This window comes from Linepithema humile, chromosome 4 (assembly GCF_040581485.1).
Source record: "Linepithema humile isolate Giens D197 chromosome 4, Lhum_UNIL_v1.0, whole genome shotgun sequence".
NCBI lineage: Eukaryota > Metazoa > Arthropoda > Insecta > Hymenoptera > Formicidae > Linepithema > Linepithema humile.
Genome location: NC_090131.1, coordinates 27,108,286 through 27,129,562, shown reverse-complemented (window position 1 = coordinate 27,129,562; position 21,277 = coordinate 27,108,286). Strand labels below are relative to the sequence as shown.

Below are 21,277 nucleotides of genomic sequence, written 5' to 3'. Positions count from 1 at the left end.
ATCGTCGTAGACGCGCAATTTTCTTTGTGCGTTCTTTTTGCCGCTGCCAACGCAGTCTTCCGCCGATTTCCCTTTAATTGCGCTCGGCCGCTATGCGCGATGCAATACTCACGTACTCGCACGTATCTTCAATCGTCGATTTCGCGCGTGTTCCTCGACCGTGTAGTTTCGTTCACTGGCGTTCGTAATGTTATTCACTTCTTGGCAAGTCATTACTAAAAGATGACCTCAAAAATCTCTTACATTTCTCTTTTCAATCGCACGTTTCATCGCTAAAATGGTAACATTTTAATTTTCGTGTCGCAATCGTACTAGAAGAGATTTTCAAATTCAACATATCGATCTCTTTCTTCATATTGAGAACCGAAAACCAAGATTCTAATTATTCACTTGGCTTAACGATTAGTTATCTCAGTCTAAATTGCGATTTTATCTCGGAAATAGAAGCGAAATTTATGGGCATACATTTCTTTCCCGCCGCGTTCCCATCTTCCTGTCAGCGTTTCCTCTGCGGGAGAGGCGATGAATCAATAAGGAATGCCATTCACATCCCCGTGGCGATCGAGACAGAGGTCCGATTGAGCGCGTTTCCGGTTGCCGCGGAGCATTCCGTCGCCGGGAAAAAGGAAAACCGTACGCGGAGTCGCGCCGGCGATTGTCCCATCGATCGGATACTTATCGGCGTGTCGGCGAAAAACGCGATAACCAGCCTTTGAAAGGAAAGTGCAAGCGTATGAAAAGAGCATGACGCGACACACTCATTCGTGCGCGGCACGCACGTGCGTCTTGCTGCAGCCGCGGCGTGTTTGCGAAACTATCGTGTGGGCCGCGCGGACCGGAGCAGCTGCATACAACTATAAATGGAACTCGCAACCGTGCGAGGCATTGACACGCATATCACGGAGGGTGAATTCAAAGAGGGGGGAGGGGGAGGAGGGGACAATCGAGATGTGTTTCGCGTTTCATCTGTCCTCTCGCTTTGCCTTAAACGGAGCGGCGGGAACGAAATATTGCGATATCCGTTGAAATCGCGGAGACGCGCGCGACTCGATCGCAGGAGGAAATCAGATTAGATCTCTTCGTCTCTCCCGCGTGTTTTCCAAGTGAACGCGCGCTGATAACGTTAAAATTGGATATTGAACGAGCCTGACTCTCTTCGAATAAATTATTTTTTCCAGGATTTTGAATGCGATATTAAGAAGAAAGTTAAATGTGATCAGTGTAATTATTATTAGAAAATTAGAGAATTACACTACGCATACGATTATTCTTCTGTCGAAGCGTGAAGGAACAGCGATGTTGTGAAAAATTAGAGAAACATTCCACATTCCCGCGAATGCGACAGCATCCGCGGACCACGTGATCCTCGAGCTATTGATTACCGCGTCTCAAGAGGTGAAGAGAGCTCAGAGCGATGCACCTGCGACGAGAGGATGAAACATAATCCGTGTTTAGACGCGCAGCTAATTGCACTTGCAGAAACGCGCGATACACTCGAGGTCGGAAGGAGGGAGAAGAGCACATCGTATCAAGGATACTCGTGGGTCGCGACGTCGGCGACGACGGCGGCGGCGGCGGCGGTGGCGGCGGCGGCGGCTGAAATGCCAGAGGGACATTTTGAAAATCTTTGGTTCGACGCATGCGTCCGGGTGCACTCGTCGTCCGATGGAGCGCGATGGAGCCGTCGCCTCTAAGCCGCTGCTGCTAGAAGAAGCGGTCTGTCGTATTGCGCCGAAGAGGAAGCTACGCGTCTCCGACGACGCCGGGCGTCGCAAATCCGCGAGTCGATCGCTAATCGCGTCGATCAAACAATCGTGATAATCGGTGCGTCCTTCGCCGTGCATCGTTGGTGATTCTCTTACGTGACGAACAATCGTCTGCTCTCGTTCCGATACGATCGATAGCGAGAGAGGATCTTTCCGGAGGGAGAAGCGCCACCCGCTGGAGTGTTCGCCGAGGTGTCCGAGTCGCCGAGTGCGAAGAATCTTCAATGCGCGTTTCATGCGTCTCGCGCCGTGACCGGTGGTGGCGGACGATCCCCGAGCGAGTGTATGTTCCATGAGACTGAATTGGCGACGCGGCGAGAGATGCCGGGCGAAAACCAGCTGGCGAGAGGCGGCGGAGGAAGCGCTCCGGGTGGACGCAGGGAATCCTCCTCGAGGGGTGGCGGCGGCGAGCCGGATTCTCGCAACCGAGGACCGACCGCGACGATGATCCCGCTTCCGCGCACCGGTCAGTTCGCGTCCGCCTCGCAGAACCAGAAGATCGCCAAGACGGAGAAAAATCGGCTGAGATTGATCTTGGAGAGCCGCGGCACCGCGGCAGCCGACGTCGCCGACAAGGAGCGGAAGATCGGCGTGCAGCAGGAGGAGGAAATGCCGCAGGATAATTGGCGAGTGTCGGCTGCCAACTGCTCGAGCGTCGCGCGTACTTGCGAGGAATCACGCGATTTGCATCGGAACGAAAAGGTGATTAGAGCTAACATAAGCGAGATATCCCGACGAACAGAATCTAAACTAGGTCGTCGCCATTGAAATGTCAGCTCTTATACGGTTATATCGCTGTATAAATGGCTTTAGATAATGGCTTACGTGTCCTTTATCGCGCTATATATCTTTCGAAACGCTTGGGAGAAGCTGACAAATATTTTTTTATTATTTATTTATCTCTTATTCCGAAGACTGTCAACTGACACTTGATATGGTGTTGAGATATAAGTTGATAGCAATAATGATATACTGCATGAGATTGCAATTGGGACAGCGACACGTCGATAATCTTTTTTTATTCTAATCTAAAATTGCCGATTGAGAGAGAATTGAAAAATGCCGAAATAATAATTTTCTTCAAAATAAAATTCATACAACATGCATATTCGCCTCGAGCTCTGCGGATATTCGAGCAATTAGGATAATTTGAATGGGCGTAGATTTCCTTACAAATAGACCACGTCGCAACACCTCTCGAATCACCAATCGGAAATTTACTTTCGTCGTTCTCGCGTCACCGATCAGCATGCTCTATTTTCTATTTGCCTTTCAATATTAGACTCTGAATTGCCTTCCCAAAATACTCGCTTCGAAATTTTCTCTAATTCTCGAATGCATTCGAATATTTTATAACCGGCCTAAGTTTCACTTCTAATTATACATGTATAATCAATATAATTATTATCATAAAATTCTGCAACATAATCATTATTAACACATTCCAGATTTTCTCGATAATCTCGAATAGAAATTTCAAATCTTCCTTGAAAATCCTGGCAATCATTTGCGTGACGCGATTCGCTTTGTCACTCGATTTCTCACAATTAAGGCCGAAACCGAGGCGAGGAGAAACAGCGCGACGCGACTGCGCGAAAAACACGTAACACTTGTCGCAGTCTAGATTTCTCGAACGGAAGCGCTTATTTAACGCAGTCTTAGATAACGTGCGCAATGACAAAAAGATGCTTTCGAGCGCGAAGAATGCCGCGTGAAGCGTTCGCGCGGAATTTATGCGCGTACACAAATCGTTCGTGACTAAAATACACTTCCTCGCTTAGCCGTGGCGAAAATAAAATTGGTGGCTCACAGAATTGCTTTGCGCAGGACAGTATTACAAGCCAATAATTATCATTAAAAGATAAAAACTACAAAAAAAATTATTGTTATTTTAATATCTTTTTCATTTTGAATCATTATCTTTTTTTAACTTATCGCTGACCTTCGGATAATTGTTATCACTTCAAATTGATAATGATGCCTTTTGGTGCCTTTTGGTGCGGGTATTCAATAATGACACGTTGTATAGCAACGCGATATAACAATTTCGAGTCGAATAAAATAATATGGGCGCGCGCGGCATCATCGCGAAAACGGCTATCTATCCGCCGCGATCGCAATTGAGTGAGTCATTCGGCCAATTACGAAGTCATTAAATTGTCGGATCAGTTCCTCTTAAACGGCCTCCCCTTATCTCGACGCATCATTTGTACCAATTGCCCTGCGACGGTACGCGATCCAATAAGTAAGCCGAATTCCGCTTCACCTGACGTACTTGGAGCACTTGCAGCAAATCGCAGCTGTGAGCAGCTCGTTTTGTCCGTCAGATTCGCGTGGACGCGCCTCGCGGCTCCTGCGGTCGCCGCGGGAGCTTCCCATTTGCATAGAACGTATCTTTCCGATCGCGAATCGCAAGTTTACGGTCGTCGGTTAATGAGCTCGCGGGAGAAAGGAAACGGACGATTCCACGGTGAAAGCTGAATAAGTCTTCACCTTGTCCTACTAGTTTCCGTCTTTGCGATTTAACAGGTCGTTCGATCTTACGGCGCATGATTGTCTCGTTGTGGAAGAGAGATTATCTTTCTCGTGCAAAGAGCGAGAGATTATCTTTCGTCGCGATATCCGGTAATTTTGACAGATGAGGAATTGTTTGAGAGTAAAAAAGGAGACTATAAAAGCCATTAACTTGATATTTATTAATTATTATGACGGCGTTAATTATTAGACGGCGTGGTTAATCTAATTTAATCGTCTTACGGCATTTCGAAAAATTGCGTGCGATTTTATCGGATATCCGAGAACGCCGGAGAAAACAGTGAAAGTGTTTATCGCGAATAACGGAGATGCGCTTTTGCTTATTCGTGGAATTAATTATGCACGCTGTGGGAAATGCAAATTCGAAAAGCTCTTTCGTTTTCATTTACTGTCTGGTTTTCTTGATAAGTTTAGACTCGTTAAGAACACTATCATCAATCTCGACTGGGTCCAAGTAACAATTTGTAGTCATTGATCTGCTTTAGATAAGAAAATAAATGCAATCGCACGCTATTTTGTTTGAGTTTCAACATTAATATTATCTGATATACGTCAGAATTTAGTTTCTATTATTTTGTATAAACGTAGAAAATTATCTACTCAATCACGATCATCGTAAATAAATAATCGCTCATATTTTTCACTTATCTTAAAATTATTATTATCTCATTAAATCAGAAATGTGTTGAATGATCAATAATTGATGATACGTCAATTATGTGGAAACTATAACTAATTTTTTAATAATTTTTGTAATAATATTTTTTTTTCACTTCTCAAATCCAAGACAAGTATTATTTTTTTAATAACTGTGTATTATCGAATAATTCTGTACATTAACACACACATACATTAGAGCTTACGTTTGTCTTACACCCTTATCGTTAATTTCTTACGTTTCACCTCACAGCTATACTTCTTCGTGAATTCAAGGTTTCTTGCATGCATTGAAGCCTGGAGGTTGGCGTACACAATCGCGATGCGATAAAATAGCTTACCCCCGCATAATTGCGCAAATAATCATACCTTGCAAGCGGCGCGCTAATTAACGGAGCGCACGGTGTGACCGCGTGCAACGCCAATGCATGTATCTCGCAGGTCATCGGCGTTTTACGATTTATTATTTGTACGAAGATTGCTTCAACAATTAGTCTCAGTTGCTGTTTCGAGATATATTACGACACTCGAGCGCGCGCCTTGACCTTGACATTCAAATTGGAAAGTGGCACAAACGTGTAGCGCATTTGAAATACATACTGGCGCTTCCGCACGATTAATAATTCTAATCGTCACACGGTACGCTTTCACCAACAGGTGAAAAGAAGATTATATTTCCGCCGATGTGAAGCAATTGGCATAAAGAGCGGCAATAAATCAAGCGATTTATTCGCGAATAAAGCTGTCGTGACCACAAGTTACTTAATTACGAATGCACCGGATACATTTGATTCCATCGCAACGGCTTAGATATGATAATGAACGCTAATCTCCTGCCATTTCTGCCCACGCCATTCGGGTGGTGAATGGCAAAAGACGCTGCACATTTTTATGCAGTAGATTGGCATTTTATTTATCTAACGTTAACAAATCTATTATTGACTCGATTGATATTTTCGCAACTTTGTTACAAAATAATCGCGTCAATAAATACGCAAGGTTGCACGTTCTTTCTTTTTTTTTCTTAATTTATTGTTCGCACTTTCATCGTGAACTCGCACCTTCGTGCGGCGTGATTTTTCCTTTTCCAGTTTTGAAAAAAATATCCACCGAACAGCCTAGCGGAACAGATCGCTAAACTGCTTTACATTTTTGCAAAAGTTCCAACATTATTTTTTTCTCTCTTTATTTTCTAGGTTGTCGAACTCCTCTAATGAGCTCGTTACTTTCGCTCAACGCAATTTCCACTTCCGTGGCTCGCCCATTTTACCCTTTTTTTTTCTTCTGTTTCCAGGAGAACGCGGAAACCCGCCGAGACAGATCGCGCGCGACGGAAGGCCGCGTGCCGTGCGGCATAGCGGCGGCGGCGGCGGCGGCGAGCGTCGGGGTGGAAGGCGTCGCCGGCGTGTGGGGCGGACAGAGACGGCAGGCGTCGCCGCCGCCCCTGACATCGCGCAGGCTGGAATCGGCCGCTGACGCCGCAACAGCAGCAGCAGCAGCACCAACAGCAGCAGCAGCATCGTTCAACCCCGTTGTCGCCGCCGCTACGCAGAGATGCGCCGCTGCGAAAGGCGCCGTCGTCGATGCCGGCGCGCCGAGGCCGTCGCGAATCTATTGGGGCGCTCCTCTCGTCGCTGAGACCAGCAAGGAGGATGCCATGGAGCCGGAAGCCAAGGAAGAGGATGAGCGACGCTCGTCGACGCCGAGTCCCGAGGTAGTGTTTTCCCAACTCTTGTTATCGAAGTGCATTTTTTTTCCATTCATGTATCCGTGCGTTTGTACGCGGGGAAAATTCATGTCTGTGTGTACTGTGCGTGGAACATATTGGACATATTTCGCGTGCATTTTATATATTAGGAGGCAGGAATCAATAAGATTTGAAGCTGATTCACTAATAGAATACGTGTCCTCTGACACTCGTCGCCGCGACGCAGCTCGATGCTAGCGTTTGTTGTGGATCAATTCGAGTTGCGTAGCTCGAATGGTGGTCTGTGTGGTGTATATATACTGTTTGTTGTATTGACATGAATATCGTCGTGGAATTAGCAATGTGCGACTCGCATTTTCAATTCCAGATTGCGTTAATTCTAAATTGTTTTAAATAAAATTTTGCTGTCTTAATCTTTCGCATGCAAAATTTTCAAATTAGTAACAAGTGTTTTTTATTTAGTAACAATTTAGTAACAATTAGTGACAAGTGACTCCGAAATTTAACAAGCTTAAACTAAAGTGTCGTTATTTTATTTCAACTGCTGATAACACAATATTGCTTTTGAACTTCGTAATATCCGAATAAACGTCAAATTAATCGTTAGTATTTTTAGCTCCAGAAATTTTTTATTCGTTAAAAAGCACAGCAAGAATTAATTAGCATCCAGCACGACAAAAATAGAATCATAATGCTTTATTTTAAACTTTCCTCGCACGCATTTTGCACACGCAGATATCTGTCGCGTTGCCAAATTTACACTTATTTCATTACTTTACGCAAAGATACGTACTTTAGTGCTTTAGACGGAAATGCGAATCGCAGTGTAATTCTCTTCGAAATCATCCGTTTTTTATAAATCTGCCTCCGTAAAAGGAACCAAGGTTGAAAACCACTGTCATACGAATTGCCTTGTGCTCGTGGCGCACGAGTATATACACCTTCACTAACGTGTCCCGTATTGATTTTACGGAGCCCTCGCCTTTCGTCTCTGTCTCTCATTCTGTCTCTCCGCCATTCTCTTCCCTTTCGTTCTCCCTCTCTGTGCGCACATGTACATACATTTCCTCTTTCTCTCCCTCTGCGCCTGTGCCTGTCCTTTCTCTTTCGCTGGGTCTGCCCTTTAAGTCGTCACCCTCCACGAAGCGATCGTGCGGCATTACTTTCGAGGATCCCTATTCATTTGCACACACGTACACGTGCTGAAAATTTCAAACTTCGAAACACGATGCGGCACGTCCCTCCTGTATACATCACTCGGCACAGAAAGAAATTGATGATTTGCAGATGGAAAACTCGCATTGGCCTTGTTCAAAACGTCGAGCGTTCGACCGAGGCTAACGTTGTCGATAGAAATAACATCGCGTTTTAAATTAACATACTTTTTTGGCACACAAACGCACGATTTTAGAAAGAAACCGCCTATATCGAATATTTGCGTGCTATTGCGTGCTATTGCGTGCTATATAAATTTATACGTATTTATCGATTCCGAATTAGTAATGTATTGGTGAAAGCGCGAGAGATTGAGTTCACGAGAACGCGATTCGAGGAGGAATTCTTTCGCGTTGCAGTTCTATGTGCGAAGGAGCAAACGTTACAACGAGGATGGCAGTAGTGAGGAGGACGCTAAGCAGGACAGCAGCTCGCTGCCTAGCCACAGGCTGCCGTCTTCGTACCGCGGAACGTGGCCCATCAGAAGAGACGTATGGGCTAATCAGCAGATTGGCTTTCCGGCCCAGCAGAGCACATCGCTCGCTGCACACAATGTAAGTTGAACGATTATAACGGTGCACTTGTGTTGCGTGCTGCGTCTCTCTGGTCTCTTCTTTTTCACACTGGCCACCGCAAAGCCGCCACATGTGTCCTTTCGCGACGTCTCGGCGCGGCCGGGAAAGGACATCCGTTTCGGCAAACCGCTCACTTTCTGACAACACGTGTATAAATGTCAAATGGTATACAAAAAGTTACCAAAAGGTTTAAATGTCTAAGAGATCTAACATCGTAAAAGATATCTGAAAAATCGAGAAGCTTTTTAGACACTTTTTAGACACAACTCTAAATATTTGTGCATTGTTTATTAAAAAAAATCGACGCACCTAAAAATAAGCTTCACACTAAAACTTTGCACATGCTACTTTGTTGAAGAGATGAAAAATGATAACAATATCATGATACAAAAATTATTTATTTCAGAAAATCTGTATTTTAAACGTTTATATTTTATATTTTATAAAATTAAATGTCTTAAGTTCAGAATTATCCGATCGAGGCGCGTCGAATGCTTTCTTTGTACAAACAATGTATTTGGAAGAATGTGAATGCAGCATGCACGAAACTTGTGCGCAGGATGTGGCCAGCGTGATGAGTTTCTCGTCGTCGAACTCGGCGGGTCTCGAGGCCGGCAGCTCCACGGAGCTGCCGGGTCATCGGCGGCTGGGTGCCAAGGTGGACGTGGTGTACAATCTGCTGGGTATGCTGGAGAAGAACGGGCGGGACGACATGAGCACGACGCTGCTCTCGATGAGCACGTCTATCGACAGCTGCCTGGTGATGAGGCAGTCCGGGTGTCTGCCGTTGCTGGTGCAACTGATTCACGCGCCCGGCCAGGATCCGGACACCCGCGACAGAGCTATGCAGGCGCTGCACAACGTGGTGCACGCTAAAAGCGACGAGAGGGCGGGCCGCCGGGAGGCGCGGGTGCTCCGGTTTCTCGAACAACTGCGCGACTATTGCCAGACTCTGAGGATATCGCTGGAGAGAGGTCAGCCGGCGGACGATCTGGAGCGAGGACACCCGGCGGCGCCGATAGCCGCGCTGATGAAGCTCTCCTTCGACGAGGCGCACCGTCACGCCATGTGCCAGCTGGGCGGCCTCCACGCGGTCGCCGAGCTCATCGAGATGGATCACCTGGCGCACGGCAGCGAGAGCGACGATCAGAACTGCATCACGTTGCGCAGATACGCGGGAATGGCGCTGACGAATCTCACGTTCGGCGACGGCAACAATAAAGCGCTGCTCTGCTCCTTCAAGGAGTTCATGAAGGCTCTAGTTTCGCAGCTCAGGAGCCCCAGCGACGATCTCAGGCAAGTGACGGCGAGTGTCTTGAGAAACTTGTCCTGGCGCGCCGACAGCAGCAGCAAGCAGACGCTGAGGGAAGTCGGAGCGGTGACGGGATTGATGAGGGCCGCGATGGAGGGCCGCAAGGAGTCCACTCTTAAATCCATACTGTCCGCCCTGTGGAATCTGTCGGCGCACTGCAGCACGAACAAAGTGGACATCTGCGCCGTGGACGGCGCGCTCGCCTTCCTCGTGGACATGCTGAGCTACAAGGCGCCGTCCAAGACACTCGCGATCATCGAGAACGCCGGCGGCATCCTGAGGAACGTATCGAGTCACGTGGCGGTGCGAGAGGATTACAGAGCCATCGTGAGGGAGAGGGGCTGCCTGCAGGTTCTCCTGCAGCAACTACGATCGCCCAGTCTGACGGTCGTCAGCAACGCCTGCGGGGCGCTGTGGAATCTGTCCGCGCGGTGTCCTCAGGATCAGCGGCTTCTCTGGGACTTGGGCGCCGTGCCGATGCTGCGCAGTCTCGTGCACTCGAAGCACAAGATGATCTCGATGGGCTCGAGCGCGGCCCTGAAGAACCTGCTGAGCGCCCGACCTGGATGCAACAATCTCGTCCATCTGGATTCTACCGCGCGCGGACTCGGACTGTCAACGCTGCCGAGTCTGGCCGCGCGCCGGCAGCGCGCTCTCGAACAAGAAATCGACCAGAACCTGGCCGAGACGTGCGACAACATCGAGCCGAGCACGTCGCCGATCAATAAGGACGACAAATTCACGTTCAAGCTGGACCACAGCTTCCTCGGCATCAACGCGCATAGTCTGCGTGCTTATCAGCTGCACAGTCAGCCCGGCACGTCGACCGCCAAGAGCAACGGAGTCGCCCGCAGCGAGAGCAGAGACTCCATGCGTTCCATCACCAGCACGCACTCCGACACTATGTTCGAGCGAGTGAATCGTCACGTTCTGAACGGCGTGTCGCCTACGGACTCGCAGATCAAGCAGCAATCCTCGTCGTTGCATTCCGCAGTCGGGTTCGACAATGGCGCGTGTAGCAGCGACGGTCACGCGAGGGCCACCTCTTCCGAGCGGAAGTACACTCTACGTTACAAGAACTCCATACCGGAACGACTGAAGCCGTCCGACGTCGGTTTCGACGTGAACGAGCTCAAGTGCACAAACTCCACCATATCGTGGGCCGCGGTGCCCAATCAAGAGCCCTCTCAGATCTCCTTGCACTCTTCCATCGAGAATAATGCGTCTTTGATCGACCAGAGCGTGTCGTTCTCGTCCAAAGCGGGCAGTCAATCCAGCGTCTCCGAGGAGATTGAGGCGACCGTTTGCGCCAAGTCGGATTATCGACGAGCAACCGCGAACATGGACGGCTCGAAGCAGGCTTCCTATCTGCCCGACGTAAAGGAAGGCACGGGCTTCGTGTACGCGGAGAAGGCTCTGCTGCGTCAACACGACGCGCTGAACAGCATTCAAAAAGCGATCTCGCCCACGATCAGCCGCGGCCCGGACGGCAATCTGTTCGGCGACTACGCCGAGACGGATCTGGATCAACCGACCGATTACAGTCTGCGCTACGGCGAGCAGACGATAGACGACGAGAAGCAACACTCCGGCTTCTTCCCGGGCAACGATCAAGGACTCCTGCACGAGGACACGGTCAAGACTTACTACACGGAGGGAACACCGCGCACGACGTCCCTAAACTCGTCCAGAGCCACCTCCGCGTCCGATTTGCAGGACGACAGCCGTATAAGGAGCTCATCGAGGAAGCAGCTGTCGGAACAATACAAGGCTGGGCACGTGGAGGATCGCGGTGAATGCAAAGCGTCGTCCTTGACAGACGTGCCAAAATTGAACGACTTCACCGAATCGGAAGCGGAGCTGAATTTACGAGGCGTGACGCATCTGACGGACGACGAAAGCGCAAATCATTCGCTGCCGTACCTTGAGGAGGATTTAGGCAAACCGCTCAAGAGCATTGAAGAAGACACAATCATCCAGAACTTTTCAAGGTATCTACACTTCCCAAATAATTACTATATTAAAAACAATTCTGAGATTCAAATTTTAATAACTTTTAATTATAAGCTTGTCATGTACATTAAATTAGAACGCTTTTTAATTGATTATACTTGTTAATGTTTTTAATATTTATAATTGTTTATTTAATTTTTTTTTTCATAGCGTCAGGACGACACCAATTTCGATGGTATTAGGGAGTTCTGAATATAATGATGATCACGATGGAGAGTCCAGTTCCAGGATTATCAATTTAGGTAATTTAAGACATTTAGTTTAGGTTAAACTTTTCTTGTAATTTGCTCTCACAACTAATGTAAATTTGCAGACTCGAAATCAAGTATCGGCAAAGCAAATAAAGATTTACCGTCGAGTGACGTGGAATTCTCGTCTGGCAGTAGCGGTTTGAAAACTTCCAATAACGATTCAGGATGTAAGTAATATAATAATACGCGAAATTATAATATATAATGATAAAAAAATTTTTTTATTTGAATTTTTTTAGATCAAGTTAGCGACGGAGATGAGGATGACGAAGATCTGCTTGCTGCTTGTATTAATATTGGAATGCAAAATAATAGGTAAAATTATAAAATATAGAACTATAAATTATAAAATATAAAACTCTTCTTCTCTTAACTGAATTATTTAATTGCGCAGGCACAGACATTCCTTCATAGGAAATAATCTTGAGAAGCTTCCTCGATCAGATAGTAACTTGACTCGATATCAAACTAGTCTAGCCTTAAATCAAGTCGATCAAAATGGAACTGAGTCGAATAACTCGTCGTTTAATATGAAATATGCGGCATCTCGTGGAGGAGCGACGGCTGAAAATGTTTTATCAGAAAAGAATAAAGAGGGCAGGAAGGATAATGAAAAACAGAACAATCTGAAAACAGCCACGGTAAGATTATTAATCCTCGGACATTAATTTCATGTATCAATTTTTTGATATTATATTTTAAAATCGTTATTTTTCTCTCTCAGGTGACAAATACAAATGACGAATATACGCGTAATATTACGGAGTTAAATGACGCTTCCGCCACAACAGCAATGAATGATGATAGCAATAATTTCTCAGAAAAGGTGATACCTGTTTTACAGAGACCTGACGTCTCCAATGAATTAATTATAAATGACGGCACGGATAAAAAGGACTCACGACCGGACGAAGCGACAATCGACGATCAGATCGCAGATATTCCGATGAAGCAATCGTTCACGAAGGATTCCGAAAGCAGCGAATCAATTGACTCTGTCGAGCAGTCCGAACACGCTCTCCTGGAATTGTGCATTCAACCCGGCATAAAATCCGAAGGCAACATCGCCATAAACCAGAGCAATGCGGATTACGTTAAATCGCAGCTGGAATTATACAACAAACAAATACACTTCATAAAAGGAAGAAGCAACATTTCGGAAGAAATATCCGAGCTTGACGGCAACGTGAGCGGGAAACCGGAAGCTGCATTCGACATCGTGAGGACTACGGACGTTCTACATCGCGAGAGCGCGGAGAAGCACACGAAGGAGGAGACGTACAGAAGGCAGAGAGATCCCGACGCTATGATCGCATCGCTGGATCGATTAACGGCTACGCTGGTGCAACAAACCGAGGCGATGCGCGAGCGAGACTCCGGCGCGATGAAGCAGAGTTTGACGTGCGACACGTGGAACGAGGATTCGCCCAACGACGTTTCCTTCCCCAGCATCAGCATCAGCGCGCCGCTGGTCGCTTCCTTCAACAGCGACGCGCAGGAGGATCAGTGCCATACGCAGGATAATAACGTGCAGCCCGAGAACAACGAGCAGACCAATATGACGGAATCGAGGATCATTCAGCGCGAGGCCATCAAGCTGGCGGAAGCGGTGGACGCCGAAACCAACAATCAGAACGAGCTCGAGACGACGAGTCTGACGTCCATCGATCTCGAGGCGATTAAACCACCATCTTCGATGGGCAGCCTGCTGTCGCTGACCGCGAGTTACGCCGGCTCGGTCGACAACAGCGAGGCATTCGTCAACCGCGACAGATGTTATTCCACGTCGCTGCCACCGGTGCCCGCGAAAAATTCCACTGATCCTCGCAACGTGCGGAAGAAGTCCCTGCCAATCGGCATGGTGGCGAAACGGGCGCTAGGCCACGGCAATCAGAGTCACACGACCAGTCTGGAGAACCTGCTGAACGAGTGCGCCAGCTCGCATCTCGAAAATGTGAAGCCGCCGTCGATGATGGACGAGCTGCCGGACGTGGGTGATATGGAGAACAGCATGCTGAGCGTAGCCAGTATCACATCGGAAATCGCGGACGCGAAGGACCAGGACTCGCACAGCCTAACTGGCAGCGACCCGGTGGTGTTTGAGATGCTGAAGCCGGTCGCCAATGTGCTGTCTATGACGTGCATGCGCTACGCCGAGGGCAGCGCGAACAACAGCTTGAGCGAGTGCCTGGAGAACATCAATCCGCCATCTTTGTTCAATGAGGTGACCGAGATGGACGAGTCGACGATGGAGGCGAATACGGACACTCTGTGCAGCGACACGCTGTGCATCGAGACGGAGCTGCACACCGACGTCCATTCCATCGTGGCGGAAGTGATCGACGAAGCGGAAAACGACACTGACGAGGCGGCTACGCCGATCTCGTCCGAGTACTGCGTCAGCAGTTCGGCGGAGTCGACGCCGAAGAGGCGGCCGCACCTGATGAGCCATCTGACCCCGAAGCAAAAGCGGCACTTGACAAAAGAGAGATACAAGACGTACACCATCGCCGCGGAAATCGTTAAGAAGGAGGAAGAGGAACGCCGCAAGCAGGACGGTGCTAACAACGGCGAGGGCGATAAGATTCCACGCTCTTCCTTTACGAGGCTGACGCCGAAGCAGCGCAGGCAAGAAAATCGAGCGAGATTCCAGACGCAGGTGCTGCAAAATCCCTTCCCAGACTTGAACGCGGCTAAAGCTAAGGCGGAGGTGGAGCAAATTCCGGCTGGGAACGTCGAGAAGCAGGAACTCGCGTCTCCCATCAAATCCTCGATCCCGACGCTGACGAAATTGCCCGTGTGCAAGGCGTTGAGGAGGAAACGCGGCGATTCCCAGGAGAGCAAAGAAAGATATCGCACGAGAACGTTGAACGACTCGGAGGCTGTCTTTAAGGAGAACGAGCACGGCGCGAGCGCGACAGAAGAAGGACAAGCGCAAGGATACGCGCGGGGGGAAATTCAAAGCTTGTTGGAACAAAACGCCACAATCGTATTGAAGAATTTAAAAGAATCGAACAAATCTACGAACGACTCCGTCAGAGACGACGACACTCTGCGTTGCGAAACGTACACTGTGGCGAATGACTCCGAGCATAATCTCAGAATGCGTTTTGTAAACGGACTTTCCAGGAAGCTGATGGGCGCGCAGCAAGTCGACGATGACGAAATGCAAACTGAGCGCGCGGAAGCGGCTCGCGAAGGTGCGACTGAATCGAACAGCGACGCAGAATCCAACTGCGAGGAGCAGGAACCGAGAGAGACGAAGAGGCCGCGGATAATCAAGCCGGGAATGCCGGGTCGAGACCCGAGCGCGGATTCCAACGCGACCGACAAGTCCGAGCCAGAGAGCCCGAAGGCCATCAGAGGACGAAGAAAGGCGCTCTATTCGAATCCAATAACGCGTAAACCGACGCCGCAATCGTCGCCGTTGAAACAAGTGAACCCCGTCAGCGGGATACCCATTGGCCGCAGCAACACCTCGCCTATCGTCAGAGCTACGAGGGCCACCACGTTGAGACAGAATAACAACAGTTCGACGGCTACGAAAGATTCTCCGAAATCGAACACGAGCCCGAAGAGAACGCCGTTTTCCGTGGACGCGGAGAGGAAGACGCGAAACCTGGCGACTGTATCGAAAAGAGCCTCCGTGCCGCAGAAAGGATCCTCGTTGACCTTCACGAAGTCTGCTAAGCGTCACAGCACACCACCGGCCTGCTCGTCGAACTATCAGAGCGACGTCAAACCGCCGGAAGTTGCATTCAAGGCGTTGGAGCGTCAAGGAACCTTCACGAAAGACGAGCCGGAAGTGGACAACGCGCCAACGGTGCACTCCGCGTCCTCCTCGCCGGTGAAGACAAAGATCGCCAAGCCGATCAGAGGCGCGTCGTCCAAGGTGCATCCAGCGGCGGCGAAATCCAAGATCTCTGTAAAAGCGCAAGCAGCGTATCAGCCAAAACTAACGAAGGCGAACAGCTCCGAAAAGATGCAGCCGCCCAAAGGGCTGTTGATGGCGCCGAAGAAGGTGTCGCCTGGAAAAATAGCTCCCCCGGCGAAGGTTCTCAACGGCAGCGCACCGCAGAACGAGAAGACCGTCCGCAAAATTAGTCCGCTCGGACAGCGGTCCAACAGCAACTCCAGCATAGTTTCCAACACGTCGCCGAACGTGCAGAATCGCAAGCTGACGAAGGAGGCGACGAGCAAGATCGCGAGTCTTTGGAAGAAAGTCGAGGAGAGCAGGAACAAGCAGCGCTTCGAGAAGGACACCAGGCAGTGGATAAGGCCGGCCAACAGCGCCACCGAGGTGGACGCTGCGCCCGCCGCCGCTGCGTACAGCAACCCACCGGCGTACAGACTGTTTCGCAGTTCCACGTTCGAGGGAATCTCCCAGGAGGACAGCGACGACGACGAGACAATCGCCTGCAGAGTCACGTCCAAACTACCCATCCTGGGCGCACCAGTCGCGGCACCTGGCGGCCCCAAGTACAGAAACTCCTGCGATCTGACGGGCGTGAGCGCCCACGAGGCGCCCTGTAAGATCCCGGTGAAGTCCTGCGAGTCGTACAAGAGAGAGACGACGCAGCTGGATGACGCCTTGGTGACCATGAGGAAGCAACAGAGCGCCGAATTCGCGGCGGAGACGGACCCGACCAAGAGGATATCCAGGCTCGGCTCTTTCATCCGGATGGATCCAGCGGCGGCGGCGGCAGCAGCAGCAGCAGCAGCAGCAGCGGCGGCGGCGGCAGCGGCAGCGGAGAACGGCGTGCGAACGCCGGCCTCGGCGATCGTGCCGCCTTTTAATTACAATCCGAAGCCAGACATTCCATCGCAGGCGGCCAGAGCTAGGTCGGACGAGGGTCAGGGTAAATTCGAGGCAGCGGAAATAGTCACTGGATCCGCTAGGGTGACGACAGTATAGGATCGTCGATCCCCCTTCCCCATCTACCCCCCTAAACGAAACGCATAAAAAGCTCTGTAATAATCGCCTCCTCTGCGTTCCAGGCTAGTCATTGTACATTTGCTTGCTATATAGATATATGTTTCGCCCACATACATTCGTCACATGTGATACGCATTACGATAATTTTATCGTAGATAATTCTTATCATTTCCCCCTTCGGTCTCGTTGTACGATGCGCGCGTGGAAGCGCGCGCGGAATGATTCTTCGACATTTTGTCCGGAATATAAAATAGTCATGTAATTGTGGCAATTACCCGTAAATACCGCGATGCCAACTTCTTCAGCAACGGCGAAAACCGTGTTAAATATTATAGCGGGAGATCGCAAAACCATTCCTGTCCATTTTGTCTGCTGTATATATACATAAAGATAGAGAGTAATTCCGAGATTGAGAGAGAGAGAAAAAGAGAGAGAGAAAGAAAGAGAAAAAAAGAAGAGAGCCAGTCGAAAATCCATAGTGCGTAGCACGCGCGCGCGCCGTGACTTTGATCGGTTATTTATTCAATTTTGTATATAATATCGAAGATGTGAGTGAAGAATGTAGAAACGTTTTTAGTAATACGTGTTTAAACCTATGTACGATGTGTAAACACACCGCGCTGGGATGAAACGTTGCTGTGCATCTCCGTACTTGAGAGAGAAAAAAATCGTAGAAAGATCGCGGCGATCTGTATTTTGTTTCCATCGTATTTTAACTAATTCGTACCATCTCTTAAACAGAATCTAATTACTTTTTGAAGACTGATAAGGCGATGAAGATCTGGAATAAGCTCGGGTATCTTCGACGTCGAAAGTTAATCGTAACGAGGTAGCACCGTTTGTATCGACTGTGAATGTAGAGCGGTCTAAATAGTTCGCTAAAGGAAAAAAAAAAAAACAAAAAAATGGCATTACAATAACGGGACAAAAATTTTATAAGTATTACCTTAAGTTTCTAGTCTACGGGCAATATACCTTCTATTTTCATCACGTACTACATGTATCGCGAGAATTGGCTTCGCGTTGTAAGTGGTGTCCAAATTCGACAATTAACCCCTTGGGAAGTGAACGTATACCATTATCAAAGGGGTGTACAGATCAATGAGACTATACTCATAGATCTGAAATCAAAAAGCTGTGCGTTTGATTATTTTCCAACGTTGCTCTTTTGTCTTTCATTGCAGACTTTAATGCAAGATTTTTTTTATCTTTAATTTTTTTCTATCGTGTCAATTTTCCTTCTGTGGGAATCGGATCGATGTCGAATTCTCGCCGGAAGGAGAGATTGCTTGGCACGTGAGCTAGAATTTATTATATTTAGTTTAATTGAAAAGGTTCTTCCTTTGCGGTTTTACCCTGTTCCAGTTCGAGTTAATTAGATTTAACCCCGCCAACTTGGAAGCACATCAGGGTATCTTTGCGTTGTTCCTTAAAGTGTATTTGGTCTGTACACCACAAGTATTCTTGTAATAATTTTTTTAAATAATGTTATTTTCATTCTTCGCTCTAAGTTTTAAAAATAATTATAATTTAAATATATAATTTTGTTACATTTCGCGCTTTAAATTCGTCAGATATCTCTATAATTTGTACATTATTACTTGCAGTACAATAAAATTTATAGCTAAAAATATCCCCTTTTTTATCGTAATCTAAACAGAAAAGAGGTGTGTCATCGGCTGTTTGCAACTAGACAGAGAATAAACGGAATAGCAGATAAAAAAAATATTTATTCATCCTTTTGATGCGATTACTTATTATCATATACCGGACATTCATACAAATTGATGGACTTATCTTCGGACACTGAGGCGATAACGTTATTTCGCTGTGGATTATACTTTACCGACCATACCTATTGTAAAAGTTGCATTTTGTTAGTTTTACAAAATTGACATTATGCATAATTTTGTCTGAATATTATTTTAAGAGTCTTACTTGATCCTTGTGTTCATTAAATGTATGTAGACACTGTCTTTGTGCCAATTCCCAAATCTTAACTGTATGATCGGAACTGCTTGATGCAAATTGCTGTCCATCCGGTGAAAAAGCCACGCCAAGTACCCAAGAAGCATGACCCGACATTGTTCCAGCTAAATTTGCATCCTTGCTGAATAAAAAAGAAAGAAATGAGATTAATACTCAGTTGTTTTTAATAATGCTACAAGTTTAATTATAAATTCCTAGTTTATATACTTACACATCGTACAACTTCATATGTCCATCATCGGATGCAGTAAGGAGCAGCTGAGAGTCTGGTGAGAAACACAGAGACCTGATCGGCATGGCGTGACCTAAAAATAATGCAAGCTTTGATAAAAAATTCCACAACTTGGTAATGATCTTTAATACACTCGCGCGTGGACTCACCTTCCAATGTACGCAAAACTTTTCCATAAGCAACGTCAAAAATATTAATGATGCCATCTATCGCACCGCTTGCAATATATTTACCATCCGGACTCTGAAATGCAGCTTGTTATACAGAAGTTACATAACATGTGATATGTTTGAATTTTTATTTAATCTTACATATGCCACACTCGATGTAAATTTTCCACCTCTCGTGTCCAATGTTTGTTCTTGCTTACTACTTTCAGTCCCGTACAAATGTATTTTGCCGGAGTGACTGCCAGATACTATGAATTTATCATCCGGAGAAAAGACCACAGTCCATATGTCTACAGGACCAACTTCAATGCTCGATAGTTTGTCTCCAGATTGTAAATCCCACAATTTTAAACTGGAGTCGAGTGAACTGGAGGCACATTCTATAAATTTCCAATGATACAAAATAAATCTAAGAATTTGATGTAAATATATCTTACATCAAATTAAAATTTTATTTACTTGACCCATCGGAGCTGACAGCTACGGAAACTACTCCTAAGGAATGTCCAGTCAACTTATGTTTCATTTTCAAATCACCATCCTTCAGTTCCCATACTTTCACAGCATCATCCACAGAACCTGTTACTAGATATTCCACTGTCTCGTCTTCATTGGATCTTATAGAATCTCTGTCAAATAATATATGATTGAAATATCCTTTCGCCAATGAAAAAAATTATAATAACTTGTTGATTACCGTGAATCTTCATTATCTGGTTGACTATCCTTCCTCCTCTTTGGACAACCCCATGCACAAGTCCATATACTGTCCTCGTGAGCATTTTCCGTTTTATGAATTAAAGAGTACTGAAAAAAAAAATTAAAGTAAAGCAAGAGAAGAATAATAGATTTAATAAGCAAGAAAGATAAGCCTGTTCTCACCATCTCCAAATGATTAGATTTGTATTAAAACAAATAGGCAGCACATAAAATTTTATCCAATGCAGTTGATTAATATACGTCAAACACTAACGTATATCAATATATATCAATATAATATTTACACATAAAACGTGTACTAATAAATGAATACAAGTTAAAATATCATTCGCCTATTAACCCGGCAAAAATATTTTATTTTCAATTTTCACAGCTGATCATCTCGTCTCCAAATATCGCTAGCGATTGGTCACTACTAATCCGCAACATGAACTATTAAAAACTGCCGGCCATGTGAAATCTCTGACGTACAGGCTGACCAACGGTGAAAGAATCAGCTGCATGAGTTCGGAGAACAACATCAAGATTGGAGGCCGTATAACGGTCAGAAAACGCCTAATCGCGTCCTTCAATTTTTATTTCTCTCGCTTCTAGGGTCCCTAAATGAAGGACAGCTAAAGCGCCATCATATAATGTAACTAGAAAACTCAAACAATTTTAGCAAAGATTCAAACCATTTGGTGCACCGGTCAATAAAAAAGAATTTTATAAATCAAAAATTTTTAGGGAGATGTTACAATATAATTATTTCTATTTATTAGAGATAGTATTTTTTATATAGAAATATATCAAAAAAATTAAAATTATGACAATGCCAGTTTATCAAAGATTAAAATTTTGATTCTTGAAATTAGAATATTAATTTACTTTTAGTTAAACTTTTTATCTTTTCAAAATCTCTATAAAATAATTAATATTTAAAAAGTTACAAAAGTTGACCAAAAGCAAGCTGCTGAGTAATAATTTAATTATTTTAAGGATTAAAATATAAAGAATTAAAATCTAAATATAAAATATTAAGTAATTTTACTATGTGTTAAATATATATATATATATAGTTAAAATGTACTTATTATCAATAATACTTAGTTAACTAAAGTTAACTAACTTTTAATGAGACTTGAATTATTTATCAGTCGTATAATAAGCATATGTTTTCGAATATTCATATGCATTGAGCTAAGAATATATTATAAAT

General features: G+C 46.2%; 2 protein-coding genes across 6 annotated transcripts in view; one reads left to right on the top strand and one right to left on the bottom strand.

Moving 5' to 3' along the window:
* Nucleotides 1-19,107, top strand: part of LOC105675015 (serine-rich adhesin for platelets-like) — a 125,557-nt gene extending 106,450 nt beyond the window's left edge. For 3 of the 5 annotated variants that reach the window (XM_067353212.1, XM_012371758.2, XM_067353213.1), the window contains 8 exons: nt 6,253-6,672; nt 8,241-8,435; nt 9,016-11,759; nt 11,932-12,023; nt 12,095-12,199; nt 12,272-12,347; nt 12,427-12,673; nt 12,757-19,107. In XM_067353212.1, coding sequence (XP_067209313.1) covers nt 6,253-6,672; nt 8,241-8,435; nt 9,016-11,759; nt 11,932-12,023; nt 12,095-12,199; nt 12,272-12,347; nt 12,427-12,673; nt 12,757-16,947 — 8,070 coding nt within the window. In that variant the 3' untranslated portion in view covers nt 16,948-19,107. Of the gene's footprint in view, nt 1-930; nt 2,469-6,252; nt 6,673-8,240; nt 8,436-9,015; nt 11,760-11,931; nt 12,024-12,094; nt 12,200-12,271; nt 12,348-12,426; nt 12,674-12,756 lie in introns of those variants that run through there. The other 2 variants (XM_012371756.2, XM_012371755.2) reach the window with 2 other exon arrangements.
* On the bottom strand, nt 18,679-20,606 carry LOC105675022 (superkiller complex protein 8). Its single transcript, XM_012371774.2, has 8 exons — nt 20,242-20,606; nt 20,057-20,166; nt 19,819-19,988; nt 19,501-19,739; nt 19,339-19,432; nt 19,169-19,262; nt 18,907-19,078; nt 18,679-18,823 (listed from the first exon to the last, which is right to left on the bottom strand). The coding sequence occupies exons 1-8, from the start codon at nt 20,242-20,244 to the stop codon at nt 18,719-18,721; spliced, it is 987 nt and encodes a 328-aa protein (XP_012227197.1). The 5' UTR covers nt 20,245-20,606; the 3' UTR covers nt 18,679-18,718.
* Between the last annotated feature and the right edge of the window lie 671 nt (nt 20,607-21,277).